The 19324-nt window shown below is 45.8% G+C and overlaps 2 protein-coding genes across 2 annotated transcripts in view; both read right to left on the bottom strand.

The window, feature by feature from the left end:
- Positions 1-1998, bottom strand: part of RRN3 (RRN3 homolog, RNA polymerase I transcription factor) — a 29957-nt gene extending 27959 nt beyond the window's left edge. The window contains exons 1-2 of the mRNA XM_055340856.1: positions 1889-1998; positions 70-175 (exon numbers count right to left, since the gene is read on the bottom strand). Of these exons, the coding sequence (XP_055196831.1) occupies positions 70-175; positions 1889-1977 (195 nt within the window). The 5' untranslated portion in view covers positions 1978-1998. The remainder of the gene's footprint in view (positions 1-69; positions 176-1888) is intronic.
- Positions 1999-13198: 11200 nt separating this feature from the next.
- Positions 13199-19080, bottom strand: LOC129519730 (proline-rich protein 36-like). Its single transcript, XM_055340563.1, has 2 exons — positions 17437-19080; positions 13199-13428 (listed from the first exon to the last, which is right to left on the bottom strand). Exon 1 carries the CDS (start codon positions 19019-19021, stop codon positions 17486-17488), a length of 1536 nt encoding a protein of 511 aa, XP_055196538.1. The 5' UTR covers positions 19022-19080; the 3' UTR covers positions 13199-13428; positions 17437-17485.
- Positions 19081-19324: the final 244 nt, after the last annotated feature.

Below are 19324 nucleotides of genomic sequence, written 5' to 3'. Positions count from 1 at the left end.
ATTATCAATTATATCTCAATAAAGCATGGGGGGGGAAAGGACACCAAACATCACATTATCTCCTCTTACCTTTTTGCACTTCAGCAAGACTTCTGTCACAGTTCCACCAAACCGAACAGTTTTTCTTGGGGGAGAATTGAAGAAATCATTCTCTAACGTGAGCATATCTGAAAGCCTGTAGAACCGAGATTACCACACTATTGAGTGCAGAACAGAGAAGGTTGAAAATTGTAACAGTCAACATTTATTGAGCCAACATCATTCACTGGGACTACCGCTAAAGCCTAACTGGCCTCCCTGCTTCCACTCTAACCTCCCAACATTCTTCATTCAGTGACCTAATGATCTTTCCAAAACTTAAGACAGATCATGCTACTCTACTCTCCTGTCAAGTTCTCCAAAGGTTTCCCACCTCACTTAGAATACAAACCCAAACTCTGTCACTTATCTTCAACGTCCTACATTAATCTGGCCCTGGCCTACCTCTCTGACCTCATCTCCAACCACTTAACGTACTGCAGCCAGTTGGTTTCTATTCTTCAAACTTGCCAAGCTGATTCCCATTTCTCTTGCTGTTCCCTCTATCAGAAACACTCATGCTCCAGATCTACACTCACTGGGTTCTGCTCTTCATTCAAGCTGAAGGTCAAATGTTAGAGGGACCGAGATCTTCAAGTACTCATCCTCTCCCTCTCCCCCCATCATCACCCTGTTTTATTTCTTCAGGTTATCTCTACCTGAAACCACACTGTTCCTTCATTTATTGGCCTGGCCACTGCCTTTCCCTCCTTAGACTCTAAGCTCTGTTAAGAGCAGAAATACTGTCTTTTGATAAACTCCTGTCTTCAGCATCTAAACAAGAAAGCAGGGCAGCCCAGGTGGCTCAGCGGTTTAAGCGCCGCCTTCAGCCCAGAGCCTGATCCTGGAGTCCCGGGATCAAGTCCCACATCGGGGTCCCTGCTTCTCCCTCTGCCTGTGTCTCAGCCTCTCTTGCTCTCTGTGTCTCTCATGAATGAATAAATAAAATCTTTTTTTAAAATAAATAAACAAATAAATAAACAAACAAGAAAGCATAGGCACTTAAATACTATGAATGATATAATTGCCAAGTGTCACAAAGTTTTCTTCCTCTACACGGAGGGCGGAAAAACAGCATCCTACTAATAATGACTCTCAAAAGTTAAACCCTGAAATGTTTCATGGGGGTTACGAGCTTCAAGGGTTGAGGAAGACAGGGGCGCCTGGGCGGCTCGGTCTGTTAAGCATGGGACTCTTGGTTTTGGCTGAGGTCATGATCTCAGAGTCTTAAGATGGGAGCCCCACCTGCAGCCCCGAGCTCAACGCGGAGTCGGCGTGAGATTCTCCCTCCCGCCCTCTGCCCCTCCCGCAGCTTGCGTCCCCTCTCCCTCTCTCTCAAATAAATAAATAAATAAATCTTAAAAAAAAAGTTGAGACAAACTTTTTTAAAAAAAAAAAGTGCACGCGTTAACAAATTTCAAACAAAAAATTACGACACCGTGTGCCATGAAGGACAGCATCCCCCCACCCCCACCCCCCGCCCTAAATCAAAGAGCCCAGGGAACTCCTTCCAAGTCTGGACGAAGACGCCGGAGGGAGGAGTTAAGGAGAGGCTAGTACCCAGGCCCGGGGGGCGGTGGGGGAGGCCCGTGGGGGGACAGAGTCACCCTCCCAGCCTCCTCTCCCATCTTTACGACCCGCTTCGGGGACATGGGCTCACTCCTGAGGACCCGAGATGACCCTCTCTAGCCGTTGCTCCCCCGACTCCATCAGCTCTGCCCCCAGGCCCTTTCACATCCGCCGCCCTAACCCCCGGTCCTGGGATTCTGTCCCAGACCGCGCAGAGCGAAGCGTCCCGGGGTCTCCTCACCCGGTCCTCGACGCGCCTAGAGTCTTGACTGCAGAGCTCGAGGCAGCCCCATCTCCGGGAAACCGCGCGTGGAGCAACGGAGCCGCCATTGGGCCCGACGCGAGCGACGACTGCAGCTCCTACCGGAAGTCGTGCTCTTTGGGGCCGCCCTCTGGACCGGAAGACGCGCGCGCGCGCGCGCGCGCGGCGGCCTCCAGCCAATCAGGAGCCCCGTGTGTGAGCGCTGAGAGCCCGGCGGCCTAGAGCGTCTCCTGAGTCGTCTCCTCCGCGCCCTGCGTCAAGGCCCCTCCTCCCACGTGGAGGACTTTCCCCGCCGCTCGCCGGGCCGCGCTTGCAGTGGCTGCAGAGGTGGGAGAGGAGAGGTCCTTGGAGTCTCCGGACCAGCCCCGGGGGTCCTGAAGGAAGGGCGGGCCCCCCCCGGGAGGTGCTAAGCGGTGGCCGGGTTCCTGGAGTAGTAACTTTACGGAGTCAGAGCATCCCTTAGTCACACTAAAGAAACTGAGCCTCAAGCCCGCAGAGAGAGGGGCGGGGGATTCGAACTCAGCGCAGCTCCACCACCCAGCATCCTGGGCTCTGTGCCCTCTGGCACCACCCTCACAGACATCCCCGCTGATCTCATCTTTGCAGAAACTGAGGTGTGACGGAGAGATTTACCCAGCGATCACCACCCAGGTGCGGTGGTGATCTGGGATGAGACATCAAAGAGCGAGAGGGCAGTTTGCTAGAGGCATTAGCCCTTGGACTTAATTTTTTTTTTAAAGATTCTATTTATTCATGAGAGACACACAGAGAGAGGCAGAGACACAGGCAGAGGGAGAAGCAGGCTCCATGCAGGGAGCCCGATGCAGGACTCGATCCCAGGACCCCAGAATCACGCCCTGGGCTGAAGGCAGATGCTCAACCGCTGAGCCACCCGGGCTGCCCGGACTTAAATATTGAAGGGAGGTCCAGGAGTCCGCCAGGCCAACAAAGCAGTCAAAGGTCTTCCAGAATGGGGAACGGCAGGTGCCCAGGCCTGATGGGAGGGTAGGAAGCGGAGGAGGGCAGGGGAGAGTGACCCGCCCCTCGGTTTCTAGGTATGCAACATGTTGCAACCTTTGGAAACTGTATAGAACCATCAAAAGGACATTGAACCAGCTGCAGCAGCTTGTGAAATAAAACACTGCTCTATTCTGCAACAGTGTATCATCAGTAACTGTCTTCTGCCAAGGCCATAGGGACGCATTTCTTTATATATATATATATATATATATATATATATATACATAATTTATTTTTTATTGGTGTTCAATTTACCAACATACAGAATAACACCCAGTGCTCATCCCGTCAAGTGCCCCCCTCAGTGCCCGTCACCCATTCACCCTCACCCCCCGCCCTCCTCCCCTTCCACCACCCCTAGTTCGTTTCCCAGAGTTAGGAGTCTCTATGTTCTGTCTCCCTTTCTGATATTTCCCACACATTTCTTCTCCCTTCCCTTATATTCCCTTTCACTATTATTTATATTCCCCAAATGAATGAGAACATATAATGTTTGCATAGGGACGCATTTCTTACCCCTCTGGTTTACAGAGTTCCTTCAGAGTGTAGGGCAGACATCGCCAATGTCCTGAGAGCAGAGGAAGTTGTGCCCTAACTCACAAAGCTACTTCAAGACAACGCTTAGGGGCACCTGGGTGGCTCCACCGTTAAGCATCTGCCTTTGGCTCAGGGCGTGACGCCGTGGTCCTGGGATCGGGTCCTGCATCAGGCTCCCTGCGGGGAGCCTGCTTCTCCCTCTGCCTGTGTCTCTGCCTCCCTCTGTGTGTCTCTCATCAATAAATACATAAATAAAATATTTTTTTAAAAGGACAGCTGTTGAAGTGGGAATCTTCTTCCCTCCATCCCCAAACAGAGGGAAAAAAATTAAATCTACATTCATCGGCACTCTCATACACCATCAGTAGAAATTTAACTCTGTGCCATGGAGCAATTTGACAATTAATTTATTCTTTCGTTGTTAAGAGTGTGCAGGGAAAGCACATGTGCAAAAGAATATGTTAATGTAAGTCATACAACATAATAAAATGATATCTGGGATTATACAACCCAATTTATGAAACAGAATGTTAACCTGTCCTTTTGAAGCTTCCTGTGTGCTCCTCCCAAGTCCCACCTTCTCCCTGCTTCTTCTGAAAGGTAATTGCTGTCCTAACTTTTTAAAAGCATTTCAACTTTTCTTGGGACACCTGGGTGGCTCAGTGGTTGAGTGTCTGCCTCCGGCTCAGGGCGTGATCCCAGAATCTGGGATCGAGTCCCACATCAAGCTCACTGCGTGGAGCCTGCTCCTCCCTCTGCCTGTGTCTCTGCCTCTCTCTGTGTGTGTCTCTCATGAATAAATAAATAAATCTTAAAAAATAAGAACATTTCCATTTTTCTTTATGTAATTAATTACCGTATACATTCCTAAACGATGTATATAATTATGCTTATCTTTCCATGATAGAACTGTTTCCAGGCTGCATTATACTTCTGCTGATTTCAGGTACCTGAGTGGCTCAGTCAGTTAAGTATCTGACTTTCCATTTCCACTTAGATCGTGATCTCAGGGTCGTGAGATCAAGCCCCATGTCAGGCCCCACACTGGGAGTGGAGCCTGCTTAAGATTCTCTCTCTCCCTCTGTCCCCCCCACCCACCCACGTTCTCTCCCTGCCTCAAAAAATAAGAATAAAATAAAAAAATATACTTCTCATTTCAATCCATCCCTGCTGTATATAATTATGTTTCTCTGCCATGAAGCATTCCACTGTATTAGTATACCATGATTTATATATCCATTTTCCTATCACCAACATTTAGATTATTTTCCTCAAACCCCCACTATTATTTACATTGCTGTGAATATGCTTGTATAGTCTCCTGAATCACGTATGTGAAAATTTTTCTAGGGTATAGTGTTGGCTTGGAGGGTATACAAGTCATGGTTGAAAGAGTTTTCAAAAGTGGTTGTGCCAATGTACACTTCTCATGAAGATATATACAACATATCTTCTCCTTAAGCTTGAGCACAGCTCCTTCCTTATTTTCCCAAAGCACCGTTAAGACTAGGCTTCCATGTTAAAAATTGTTTTCAATGGAAGACTTAGCATAATACAAGGAAAATCTTAAAGCTAAATAGCACAATTCACTGTTAGAGTTCTTTGGTTATGTTCCATGGGCCAACTGATCCTGCCGGGATAAAAGCCTCCTTTATCCACTCTTGCCTTCCCTAGAATCCCATCTCTTTTTGTCGCCAGCTCTGGCCAAAGAAAGTGAAGACTGGGGCACGTGGCTGGCTCAATCAGTAGAGCCTATGACTGTTGATCTCAGGGTCATGAGTTCAAACCCCATGTTAGGCATAGAGATTATTTTTTTTTTAAGGAGGGAGGAGTGCTTGCTACAAAAAAAAAAAAATGGAAAAGAAAGACTTCTCCTCCAAAAACAACAGAAAGGCAAACAAACATTAATACAACAGCCTGCAAAGACAGCCTTGCCCACAATGTAGTCATTCTTTTACATCACTGTGCATTGCAATTGTTCATAATTGTTCTGAGCTGCTTCATTTAAGAATGAATTTTTGCTTTACTTTCATATACCCAGAAGACCCATTAAACTGTTTTTCAAAAGAGCAGTCTTCCCCTAGAGATAAATTTTACAATCATCCCCAGAGTAATTCTGTTGGTTAAAACTTCTTGGCTTGAAAGTAACAGAAACTATCTGGAGCTAGCTTAAGCACAGAAGGGGAATTTGTTTCTAAGGATACAAAGACACCTTAAGGCAACAAAGAATTTTTCATTGGTCAAGTCTGAGTCAAGTGCCCTTCTCTAACTTAATCTAGACAGGTGAGGTCATATCGTACCAAATGGCTTCCAGTGAATACTTGCAGTGGATGAGAGGGTCATTATTAATGCTCAACAAATATATTTTTTTAAGTTTTCCAAATGGCTGAATGGTAGGGAAGATCCAGATCAACAATTTCTAACTAGCAAAACCAATAGTATGTATACCATTTGTTTCTTTCCCCTTTCCAGAAAGAGTCAGCAATTATTTCATGAATCAATTATCTTTCTAAAAACTCCTTCTACTAATGCAAAGGCTCAGCTGTGTATATCTTTAGTATGTATATACTAGTGTATATTATCTAAAAATTTACCTCTATAATAGAAGATAAAGAAAGCCTTAGAACCGTGTTCAGCTGTATGATACATTTCCCTATTGATTAAAATAGCATGATAAATATATACTATATAGCATAAAACAAGGAATATCGTAAAGCTAAATAGCTATATATATATTGCTCAATATATATATATATATTATTTTTTAAATTTTTTTTCGCTTTTTTTAAATTTTTTTTTCGGATTTTCTTTATTCACCTATAAAAAACTTCACCCATGGGGATCCCTGGGTGGTGCAGCGGTTTAGCGCCTGTCTTTGACCCAGGGCGTGATCCTGGAGACCCGGGATCGAATCCCACGTCGGGCTCCCGGTGCATGGAGCCTGCTTCTCCCTCTGCCTATGTCTCTGCCTCTCTCTCTCATTCTGTGTGACTATCATAAATAAATAAAAATTTAAAAAGTTTTTAAAAAAAAAAAACTTCACCCACACCACAAACACCACCACCATTATCACCACACACGTGTGCAGCACACACACACACACACACTGGCAGATCTAAAACCCCTGTTCCTCCCCAGGCTCTGGGGGCCCAGCACATACATCTCTAGCCTACCGCGCCCCCCCCCAAGTCCACCATCAGGGGCTGTGCCTGGCACCAAAGGGGCAGAGGCAGTGTTCCAGGCTGGAGCTAGGTCTCGTCAGGCCCCCCTCTGCGAAGTCTGTGTGCCTTCACCCAGCTTTCACAGCAGAGTGGCCTGTTCAGGATGAGGGACAGGTTGTCTACAGACTGGTAACCGAGCCCTAGTGGCGTCTCGGCGGCGACGGAAAGCCAGGAACTCCTCCCGGAGGGCAGCACAGCGGGCCTCAGTACCCGGAGCCTGGGCAGTGGTCGGGAAGCCACTGCCCTCCTCTGGAACCTTCGCATCTAGCTCTGGCTCGGCTTCAGGTCGGGGTTGAAGGCCAGTCAAGCCCAGGTGCTTCCCCACAGGAAGCCTGCTTCTCCCTCTGCCTGTGTCTCTGCCTCTCTCTGTGTTTCTCTCATGAATAAATAAATAAAATCTTTAAAAAATAAAAATAAAAGCACAGCTTTCTCATTTACTCTATTACTTTGGGCAACTGACTTATGTTCTCAGAACACCAGTTGCCTTGTCTATAAGATGGGGATAACAATTTTTTGAGCTATTTTAAAAAGATTTTATTTATTTATTTGAGAGAGTATGAGCAGGGGAAGGGGCAGAGGAAGAGGGAGAAGCAGACTCCCTGCTGATCAGGGAGCTCAACATGGGGCTTGATCCCAGGACCCCAGAATCATGACCGGAGCCAAAGGTAGATGCTGACTGAGCCACCCAGGCACCCCTTTTTGAGCTATTTTAGAGCTAGTATAAGGATTACATTGGAGCACATAAAGCACAGACCACAAAACATGGCACAGTGAAGCAAAACAGGGTAGGTTCTTAGTAAATGATAGTATTGGCCCACTTATTTTCTGTAAATATAAAATGTATTGAGATTCTTGATATAGTTACAATCAGGTGAAAACTAACCTATGAGATAGATGATTTATTGTTGGGGAGAAGAAAATAACTAATAAATTGCCCTGTAGTAATATATTGCATATTTTGTATTTTATGACTTAGAATATAGTTTCCCATGGCTTTTTAAACTATTTTGAAAACTGTAGCCAGTGCCTGATTACTTTGAGTTTGATTATCTAGTTCTAGACCAGTCAGCCCTTCAATAGTCACAAATGGAGACAAAGGAAATTATTTCTGTGGAGACTGAATCATCTGTGTCCCATGTGGTACCTAGCACTTAGTAGGTACTAAATAAAAAACAAACAATTTAATCACTTTTTACTAACTCCAGTTTTAGAAATCTTCAGAGTTCTTCTCTGAACTCTGTTATTTTATTTTTCACTGTCACTATCTCTAGTCAGAAATTTTCACAACTGAGTTCTGACTATGCCAGAGACATTACATCAAATACTGGGAATAGTGTTTGAAATTCAAATAGTGTTGAATAGGACATTGATTCTGATTCTTTTTTTTAAGATTTTATTTATTTATTCATGAGAGACAGAGAGAGAGAGAGAGAGAGGCAGAGACACAGGCAGAGAGAGAGGCGGGCTCCACGTAGGAAGCACAACATGGGATCGATCCTTGGTCTCCAGGATCACACCCTGAGCCAAAGGCAGGCACTTAACTGCTGAGCCACCTGGGCTGCCCTGATTCTGATTCTTATGCAGAATAATGTCAATACAATTTTATTATTATTATTATTTTAAATATTTTATTTATTTATTCATGAGAGAGAGAGAGAGAGGCAGAGACACAGGCAGAGGAAGAAGCAGGCTCCATGCCAGGAGCCCAATGCGGGACTCGATCCCAGGACTCCAGGATCGCACCCTGGGCCAAAGGCAGGCACGAAACCGCTGAGCCACCCAGGGATCCCCTATTATTATGTTTTAAAATATTTTATTTAGGGGATCCCTGGGTGGCTCAGTGGTTTAGCACCACCTTCACTCCAGGGCCTGATTCTGGATACCCAGGATGGAGTCCCACATCGGGCTCCCTGCATGGAGCCACCTTCTCCCTCTGCCTGTGTCTCTGCCTCTCTCTGTGTGTCTCTCATGAGTAAATAAATAAAATCTTTTTTAAAAAACTTATAAACCTGTAAAATCAGATTTAACTTGCATTATTAACAACTTCAGAGAAATGTTCAAAGAGGCCAAAAAGGAAAGGTACAGAACAAGATCTATAGTGTCCTACTTGTTACACACACATGTGCACATGTGGGGTTTTGCGCAGACTCTGGATAGGTATACCAGACACCAGACACTAATAATAGTGATCGTTTCTGGACAAGGGCCATGGACAACTGCAGGGCCAGGGGTTGGAGGAACAGTTACTTGTCAACATAGAGCCTTCAGTGCTATTTAGACAATTTCACTTTTTCTATTTTAAAGATCTACTTTAGAGAGAGAGAGTGAGAGAGAGCACATAACTGCATGCATGCACATGGGGAGAGGGGCAAAGGGTGAGGGAGAGAATCTCAAGCAGACTCCCCGTTGAGTAGGGAACCTGAGCAGGGCTTTATCTCCTAACCCTGAGATCATGACCTGAGCTGAAATAAAGAGTCAGATGCTCAACCGACTGAGCTATCCAGGTGCCCCTCACTTTTTCTTTTTTAAACCATGTTCCTAAAAAATTAAAATGTTCTGGTGGTGAGGGATCAGTGAAGTAAAATGCCTCATTATTCTTTTTGAACTCAAGTTCAAACCACTGAGATGATATAATTTTTATTTTTTATTTTTTAAGATTTTATTTATTTATTCATGAGACATGGAGAGAGAGAGAGAGGCAGAGACACAGGCAGAGGGAGAAGAAGGCTCCATGCAGGGAGCCCGATGTGGGACTTGATCCCAGGACCCCAGGATCACACCCTGGGCCAAAGGCAGGTGCTAAACCGCTGAGCCACCCATGGATCCCGAGATGATATAATTTTTAAAGGAGACTATTATCAATGCAATATAATGCTGGTTATATGGATTTGTTGGAAAGAGGACGCAAACTGAGGGTTGTCAGATTTTAGCCCAGACTCTGCCACAAACTACCTACAAAATCTTAGGGAGGTCACTTATTTTTCTTTATAATTTCTATTTGTGTGTATGTTTCATGGGGGGAGATGGGAGGGACCAGACTAAATGGCCTTTGGGATTCTTAAAGTCAGTGGTCAAACATTAATCCCTAGATTAGATGGGTCCCTATCTATTTATTAGGTCCAAATTTTGTATTACTTAAAAACATTCATTAGACTAGAAACAACCAAAATGTCTGTAAGTAGGAAATGACTTAATTATGATATATCCACTAACTGAAATAGTTTGTTCATAAAAAGAATAACTGGATCTTCAAGATGTATATTAAATTAAAAAAAGGTGAACAGTATGTAGAAAAACACTAGAATATGTAAACACTTTATATACATGTATTATTTATTTAAAGATTTTATTTATTTATTCATGACAGACACACAGAGAGAGAGAGAGAGAGAGAGAGAGAGAGAGAGAGAGAGAGGCAGAGACACAGGCAGAGGGAGAAGCAGGCTCCACGTAGGGAGCCCAACGCGGGACTTGATCCCAGGTATCCAGGATCAGGCCCTGGGCTGAAGGTGGCACTAAACCGCTGGGCCACCAGAGCTGCCCTATATACAATATTTAAATTAAAGGGTTTACAAGAAATAACTTTTTAAAATATTTTATTTATTCATGAGACACACACACACACACAGAGAGAGAGAGAGAGAGAGAGAGAGAGAGGCAGAGACACAGGCAGAGGGAGAAGCAGATTCCACACAGGGAGCTCTATGTGGGACTCTATCCTGGGATTCCAGGGTCGCACCCTGAGCTGAAGGCAGACACTCAACCGCTGAGCCACCCAGGCATCCCAATAACATTTTTTAAGAGAAAGAGCATGAGCAGGGAGGGGGGCAGAGAGAGAGAGAGTGTGTCTTAAGATGGCTCCATGCTCAGCATGGACCCCCATATGGGGTTGGACCTCACGACCCTGAGATCATGGCCTGAGCCAAAATCAAGAGTTGGACGTTCAACTGACTGAGCCACCAGGCACCCCTACAGTTAATAACATTTTTAATGTCTGTCAGTAGCACTGTGCTGAGGGTTGTAGGGAGACTTCACCATATACCATTTTGTGCTTTTTGAATTTTATATGAAATATTTTTCCTAGTCAAGATTTAAATTTTGAAAATCCATTCATCCTGTAAGAACATTTCTAAAATTTTTTTAAACGATTTATTCATTTATTTTCGAGAGAGAGAGCACGAGTGAGGGGAGAGGCCGAGGGAGAGGAAGACAAGCAGACTCCTCACTGGGTAGGTAACCCAACAGATGCGCCTTCATCTCAGGGCCCCAGGATCATGACCTGAGCCGAAAACCGAGTCCAATGCTCAACTGACTGAGCCACTCAGAACATTTCTTTTAAAATGTAGGTAAAGGGGAGACTTGACTGACTCAGTTGGTGGAGCATGTGACTCTTGATCTTGGGTTATTTGGAGCCCCACATTGGGTGTAGAAATTACTAAAAAATAAAATCTTAAAATAGGGGAAATAACCAGGAGAGTTTGGTGTTTTTATTTTATTTATTTATTATTTATTTATTTATTTATTTATTTATTTATTTATGATAGTCACACACACACACAGAGAGAGAGAGAGAGAGAGAGAGAGAGAGAGAGAGAGAGAGAGGCAGAGACACAGGCAGAGGGAGAAGCAGGCTCCATGCACCGGGAGCCTGACGTGGGATTCGATCCCGGGCCAAAGGCAGGCGCCAAACCGCTGCGCCACCCAGGGATCTTGGAGACCCGGGATCGAATCCCACGTCAGGCTCCCGGTGCATGGAGCCTGCTTCTCCCTCTGCCTGTGTCTCTGCCTCTCTCTCTCTCTCTGTGACTATCATAAATAAATAAAATAAAAATAAAATATATATATATATTTTAAAAAAATAAAAATAAAATAAAAACCATTTCTAGTTTTCTTTCAAGGCGACCATCACCCCTAGGCACTGTGGTAGCTCCTGAGGTCCACAAATCACAATTCTTAAGAACTGCCTCTATTTACCAAAGACAAAGTCCAGTCGTGTTAAAGATTTTCTGTGGACTTCTGTGAGCATGTGTGCACTTGCGCTCACACCCCCTCTACATTTATCTAGTCCTTTGTTCTGTAGTACATTAAAAGTGATTTTTCTCTAATTTCCTAACTGTGCTTCCTGAGATATTAAAATAACTGTGCTTGCCTGGTGCATCTTATATATAAAAACTCAACTGTTGCATATATGTATCACTTAAAAAGAAATCTATAAATGTCAGATGGTTTATAAACTGCCGGTTTAATCCATTTTTTTTTATTGTGGTAAAATACACATACTATCTTGACTGTTTTTAAATGTATGGTGTTAAGTGCATTCGTGCTGTTGTGCAACCAATCTCCAGAACAACTTCCATTGGAAACTTTTGTTTTGTTTTGTTTCTTAAATATTTTATTTATTTATTCATGAAAGACCTAAGACAGAAGCAGAGACATAGGTGGGGGGGGGTACACAGGCTCCCCTCAGGGAGCCTGATATGGGACTGCATCCTGGGACTCTGGGATCACTCCCTGACCCAAAGGCAGATGCTCAACCATTTAGCCACCCAGTCATACCTCACTGGAAACTCTATACCCATTATACAACTCTCCATTCCCACCCACAGGCCTGGCCCCTGGCAGCCATCCCTCTACTTTCTGCCTCTAGGAATTTGATTTTGTCATATGAGAAATGTATAAGTGGAACCATACAGTATTTGTCTAGCTGTGACTGGCTTACTTCACTTAGCACAATGTTCTTCTATTATCCTTTGTTCCAAATATCTACAATGCATAGTCTTCCAGTCTGAGCTAATTTTTTAATTTTTATTTAATTTTTATTGTTTTTAATATTTTACCCATTTATTATGAGAGACAGAGAAAGAGGCAGAGACATAGGCAGAGGGAGAAGCAGGCTTCCTGCAAGGAGCCTGATGTGGGACTCAGCCCAGGACCCTGCTCAACCACTGAGCCACCCAGGTGCCCCTGAGCCAATTTTTTTTAAATTACAAATACAGAAATATGGACGATGACAGAAATTGGGAAGAAATATAAAAAGAACTTCAATTTTTGGAAGTTTTGATTAAAAGTACTGTTACCACCTAGAAATAAGCTTTTGCCTATAATTGGAAATTTCAAAAGAAAACTACCTGTATATTAAAGCATTCTTGCAGAAATAAGCTACTGATACGCAGAAAGGATATGAGGGTACTCTCAAATGGATTTTATTTGCTTATTATTAAAATATACAATCCAATCAGTTTTTAAAACTCCTTGGGAAAATGGGAAATTCACATTCAAGTCAAAATGAACGTATAAATATAAATTGTGGCATGTTACAACGCACTCATTGTGTTAACTTTTCTACTAGTTAGTGAGGTCATGAAGTACCCTTAAATCCAGACTTACATTTTCCAATGGCCATTTCTGTGGGAACTGTATTTACTTTCATGTTCACCCAGTGTATGCGAGGCATTATTTTCCACTTAGAATGCTGGAATGCTTTCACAAGAAGTCTATTTTAAAAACCAAGTTATTTTAAAACAAAGTTCATTTGGAATAGCATAGTTTATTATGGCTTAAAACTTTGGCAACAGAGAACTTTATGATATGATGCTGGAAAACTCTCCCCAACACTGATACACGCACACTTGGCAGAGGCAGTGTAGCAGGCCTGCTGGTCTGAGACAGGTCAGGACTCCACACGGAGGTTTCCAAAATGAGGTTATGGTAAGTATTTGTGCTTTTAAAAAGTTGGTGATTCTGCAAAGAAAAAAGGGAATTTTTTTTGAGATAGTATTTATAAACAGAGTGGAACAAATAAATTATAGAGTTCTTGATTTTCACTTTCTCTCTGGGAGTCAAGCTTTCAATACAGAAGTCACCCACAGACTTCTCATGTTACAGTTCAACTTACAATTGACAGGCTTACAAAAAAAGCTCATTAATAACTTTAACTTGGAAGGAAAGCTTATCATGTACACCTTACAACAATTTATACATCAACTGCACGTTAATTCCAGTTCCGCTATTTGTGTGACATTGAGAAAATTACTTTTCAATCAATATCAAGTCTATTCTCCTCGAGGTGACATAATAATGATGCCTACCTGCTTGTTATGACAAATGAGACAATGTCTGTAAATTACTTAGTACGGTGTGTAGTGCATTATAAACACCCAATATATGTTAGCTATAGGTTATTAATAAATGCCCCATGTCTGTGTTGATTCAAAACGGGAATATAAAGATAAATAAAACAAAAGTGAATAAGATCTTCATGGTCAAGGGGCACCTGGGTGGCTCAGTCAGTTAAGTGTTTGTCTTTGGCTCAGGTCATGATCTCAGGGTCCTGGGACCGAGCCTCACATGGGGCTCCCTGCTCAGAGGGGAGTCTGCTTCTCCCTCTCCCTCTGCTCCTGGCCCCTCCCTGGGCTCATGCTCTTTCTCAAAAAAATAAAATCTTAAAAAAAAAGATCTTCATGGTTTAGAAAATATCATTACTATTTAAGAGCTAATGAGTCCTCTGAGGATAAAAAGATATTTTCTTAAGTACCTCAGGAGCTATAGAGGAATTTTTTATTATTCTAGATCAGGGTTCCTCAACCTCATGGTGACAGTGTTCTGGGTGAGATAATTCTGTGTTGTGATGAGCTAGTCAGTCCACTGTGTGTTGTGTGGCACCTCTGGCCTCTACCCACCAGATACCAGGAGCATCCTTTCCTCACTCTGCATTTTTGTGTTGCCATGGCCTATCAATGTGAGCTTCAAAGACCAACCTGGGCATCAGTTTCCACCCCTCAGAGCTGCCAATGCCTGCCTGTGTGGCCAGTGGTCTGAACATCACTACCTACACAGTCTAGACTCCACTATTGACAAATGCTAGTCACCAAACAGTGGCATCTCAATCTGGGAGTCAGAGACTCTGGAAATCACCTCTCCTCAGGTCAGTGGACCAGGATGAGATGGCTAGGTTCTCTGAGAGCAGAGAATTTTACCCTCAGGTGTAGGTGTCACTGGGTCAGAGTGAAACATCATGTTGGCTGTAGGCCTGACAGGCCAGGCCCCTCACCCTCTCTCTCAGGCCAACTGCTCTTAGGTGAATGCCTCCAGATGATGCAACTGGAATCAAAGTAACTGCCTACCCAGGTAAGCTGGGGGCCGCTTTCTCTATTATGTAAGCAGCCACAGAATATCCTTGATTTTGCCTCTTGGCCCACAGAGCCTAAAATATTTACTATCTGGGCCTTTATAGAAAAAAAATGGTCAACTTTTGTTTTTTATATGTATTTTTCTCATGGTCAATACAGAGAAATGTCTCATAACATTTGGTGTTCATTCTACCTGACGTGATCTTTGTAGCAAAAAAAAAAAAAGTTACATACAAGTAAATAAACAAGTAAGTTATGTACAACTGTAAGTGTTTTCAAGATGAATGCCCATGGAGCCCACACTTGGGTTAGAAACTGTTGTGAATGTCTAAAAGTTTCTGTTTTCAGCTCAGAACTAACTGAGAGAGATCTTAGCAATTATTATCTAATTATTGGCCTAACACTATTACCTTACAATAGAGACCACAGGTAGAACTTTAACACCCGTATCCTCCTTCACAAGTCTTCAAAGGCTCCCCTTCCCCACTTCAACCTCCGAGTCCCAAGCAGATTCCAACACGCAGGGGCCACATGGGCACTTGGATTTTATTTTATTTTATTTTATTTTATTTTATTTTATTTTATTTTATTTTATTATTATTTTTTGCACCTGGATTTTAAAATTAAATAAATTCAGGGGCGCCTGCCTGGCTCAGTGGTTGAGCATCTGCCTTTGGCTCAGGACATGATCTTGGGGTCTCGGCATGGAGTCCCACATTGGGCTCCCCGCAGGGAGCCTGCTTCTCTCCCTCTGCCTATGTCTCTACCTCTGTGTCTCTCATGAATAAGTAAAATCTCTTTTTTAAGATTTTTATTTATTTATTTATTCATGAGACAGAAGAGGAGGGAGGGAGCAGGGCAGAGACGCAGGCATCAGGGCCAAAGGCAGGCACTAAACCACTGAGCCACCCAGGGATCCCCAATACATAAAATATTTTAAAAAAAAGTGTCAAAAAAGTGTCCAAACTGTACAAAACCAAAACAGCCAGAATGCTGTCTCTCTATATATATACCTATAGAATGAATCTAGGTGTGTGTATACAGACCTATATACATTCTACTGAAGGAGAACCAGAGAAAATTATAAGGAAATTAAGAGTTTGACTTCCACCAAATATTCAATTGTACCCCACCCTGGAAATGAAATTAACCAAGATGAAATAAACTTCTTAGATAATACGCTGGTAGCATTTAAGCAAGGAGCATTAAGATAACCGCCAAATACTGCTCTGCCCTATGCTCCCCCTCCAGACTAGGTAATTTATGGAATAGGATTAAAGAGAAAGAGCAGGAAATGGATACTCCTTATGACCGCACTTAACCCACCAAGGAGGAGGCTCACCAATTTTGACCTTCACGTGAGCTTTTTCTACCTTTCTAACTAACTGACAAGGGGTTGGGGAGTTCAGTGGAACTGGTCCTCAGAAGCCTCAACCATAGAGTTCATCAAACAGGTTGGCACAAAGGGTCTTGTGGTTTAGTATAAAGCTCATGGGATTTAGTTCAAATGGTTTCCAAACTTCGGGATCATTCAAGTTTCACTATACACTTAATTTTTACTTTAAGTTGACTCATGTAACGTGTTTTTGTTTGTTTTTCTTAAATGTATTTTGAAAAGCAACTATCGCTATTATAAAGAGAAAAAAACCAGTATTACTTGGCATAAATAGAAGTTATCCATTGCAAAAACCCAAACACACGTGGTATGAGATCCTAGCTGCGTGCAGCTGTTGCCTACCAAAGCGTTGGTGGCTGGAGATTACCAACTCCACAGTAAGGATGTTCTCCTTGATAGAATCAAAAAGACCACAAAAGAATTGAAAGGGGAAGGACACCTGGGTGGCTCAGTGGTTGAGCCTTTGCCTTCGGCCCAGGGTGTGATCCTGGAGGCCTGGGATCAGAGTCCCACATTGGGCTGCCCACAGGGAGCCTGCTTCTCCCTCTGCCTGTGTCTCGGCCTCTCTCTTTCTGGGTCTTTCATGAATAAATAGATAAAATCTTTTTTAAAAAAAGAAAGGGGAATAACTTTCCCACTGGAGGACTCATTACTACTTAATGCTGTGTCCCTGTACCACCTAAGATCATGTTGTTTCAGAAACAGCAGAGTCCCTTCCCCCACCCCACCCCACCCACAGCTCCAGATGGAATGTCTTAATTGCCACCCTCTCCTTACAAAGCCTAAACAAAAGAAAATGATCTCACTCTCCAGTGGAGTAGGTAACGCCTTTAACAGCACTAGGTTTCAAAAACCTACCAAAGTTTGGGGATCCCTGGGTGGCGCAGCGGTTTGGCGCCTGCCTTTGGCCCAGGGCGCGATCCTGGAGACCCCGGATCGAATCCCACATCGGGCTCCCGGTGCATGGAGCCTGCTTCTCCCTCTGCCTGTGTCTCTGCCTCTCTCTCTCTCTGTGACTATCATAAATAAATAAAAATTAAAAAAAAAGTTTTCAAAAACCTACCAAAGTTCAAAAGATGTAATCCCTGAAGGAACAGACCACTTGCCCTTCACCTCCACTAGCTTAATTTTTTCCAACAAAAAGGCCTGAGGAAACCATCAAAAACACAGACCCAGAAATGATTAAGGAATATTGCAGGTGATGATTCTTCCAAAGGCACTTACTTGGCAGAGGCCTGAGAGGCCACTCTGTGGGCTGGGGTCTGGTTCTGTACTAGGGAGGCTGACTTTTCTTCTCTGAGGCAGGGGCAGGTGTGCTGCTCTCTTGGGACAAGGACTGCTGGGCCTGGGGAGCTGGAGGCCCCGACTCGGGGGGTGAGGATGCAGTGGCAGGGAATTCCTGCTTTAGCTCCTGGCCTGCTGGTGGTGGCGGAGTCTCAAAAGCCTGTGCGACTGGCTTCTTCTGAAGCTCCTGGACAGGCTCAGACTGGCTGGGAGCAATCCCTTGGACACAAGAGATGGTCTCGTTGGTCTGGGGGGTGAGACACAAGGTCTTAGAGTCTGGGACTGCATGCGAGACCTGCAGCTCCACAGGCTGGGTCTGAGAAGACTGGGACGACGGGAGCTGGATCAGAGACACAGGGGTGGCCAGGGCCTCGCCTTGGGAAGCCTGAGCACCTGGAGATGGCGTTTGAGAGGCGGGAGGAAGATTCCCCAGCTGGCTCTGGCCACCTGGGGCTTGCAGGTGGCTCAGGGCAGGAGACACCTGGGGGTGGCTTTGAGAGGCCAAGAGGACTGGGAGGTTCCTCTGGGCAGGCACTGGCACCAGGGGATGGACCTGAGAGGCCACAGAGACTGCGGGCCGGCTCTGAGAGGCAACACCTGTCGATGGGCTCATGGGGGACAAGGGGACAGCAGGCGGACTCTCAGAGGGCCCAGGGGGCGCAGGCTGGCCTGCAGAGGCAGGAGTGACCGCAAGCTGGCTTCTGGAAACACGCAGGGCTGGAGGCCGGCGGGCAGAGGCCGAGGGGACTACGGGCAGGCTCCTGGAGGAGACCACGGCGGCGGACTGGGACTGGTCTGGAAGAGAGGGAGGGAACCCAGGCGGCACCAGACGAATGAATAACGAGCCCTTGCCCCGCCCTGGCGGCGCAGCCTCGGGGCCGGGGGTGCGAACTCGCTCGGCACCTCCGGCTGCCTCGGGTTTGCGGCCCAGGTCCTCTCTGCACGGGTCCTGCGCGTCGCCGCCCTCCTGGCCGCCTGCCGGCTCGTCTTTGCCCCGGTGCTCCTCCTCCAGCCGGCTCTGCAGCGGGCCCGACAGGGTCACACTCTGAAGGACCGCCCTGGGCCCGCAGCGCCGCCGCATCCGCCTCAAGGTGCTCGACACGTTGCAGACGGTGATGGAGATGCGGCGGCCCAGCGCGTCCGCCGGGGAGGAGGAGGAGCGCACGGCGGCCGGGCTCTTCGCGGCCTCCTCCGCCGTCAGCTCGATGTTGCCGGTGTACCAGAAGACCCACCACAGCAGGCTGAAGAAGATGACGATGGAGCCCAGGTAGAGCAGCAGGTCGTAGAAGAACAGGTCGACGAAGACCCCCGTGAACAGCAGGGCGGCGCCCACCGCGTCGAACACCACCGCGAGCCAGAAGAAATGCCTGCAACGGCCGAGGCCCCGGTGCTTCTTGGCCTCCTCGACAAAGTTTCTCGAAAACTCCATGAGTTGCCACTGCCGCCGCGCCCGCCGCCGGGTCCGCGGAGGAGACCCGGGCGGGCTGTGCAGCCGCAGACCGGCTGTGGGCCCCCGCGTCGCCATGGCAACGCCCCGGGTGCGCCGCGCAGGGGGCGGGGCTGGAAAGAGCGGCCGCTGCTCACCTGCCGTGGGAAAAAAAGAAGCTCCGCCCCTAACGCCGGAGACGGGGCGCATGCGCAGTACGCCCGTCGCCTGCTTGCGCGCGCGTCCTCCCCGCATGCGCAGTGTTCCTCCCTCCCAGTGCGCAGGCTCACGGCATAGGGACGTGGGCTGGGGGGGGATGGTGGGGGTCTAACCTAGTTAGTGTCCTTGCCTTTCGGGAGGGGAGCGGCTGCTTCACCTTTCCGCGCGCCTCCGCCTTGAGAG

Source organism: Nyctereutes procyonoides, unplaced genomic scaffold (assembly GCF_905146905.1).
Source record: "Nyctereutes procyonoides isolate TBG_1078 unplaced genomic scaffold, NYPRO_anot_genome, whole genome shotgun sequence".
Lineage (NCBI taxonomy): Eukaryota > Metazoa > Chordata > Mammalia > Carnivora > Canidae > Nyctereutes > Nyctereutes procyonoides.
Note: the sequence above shows the minus strand (reverse complement) of the source record. Positions and strands in the feature narration are given on the sequence as shown.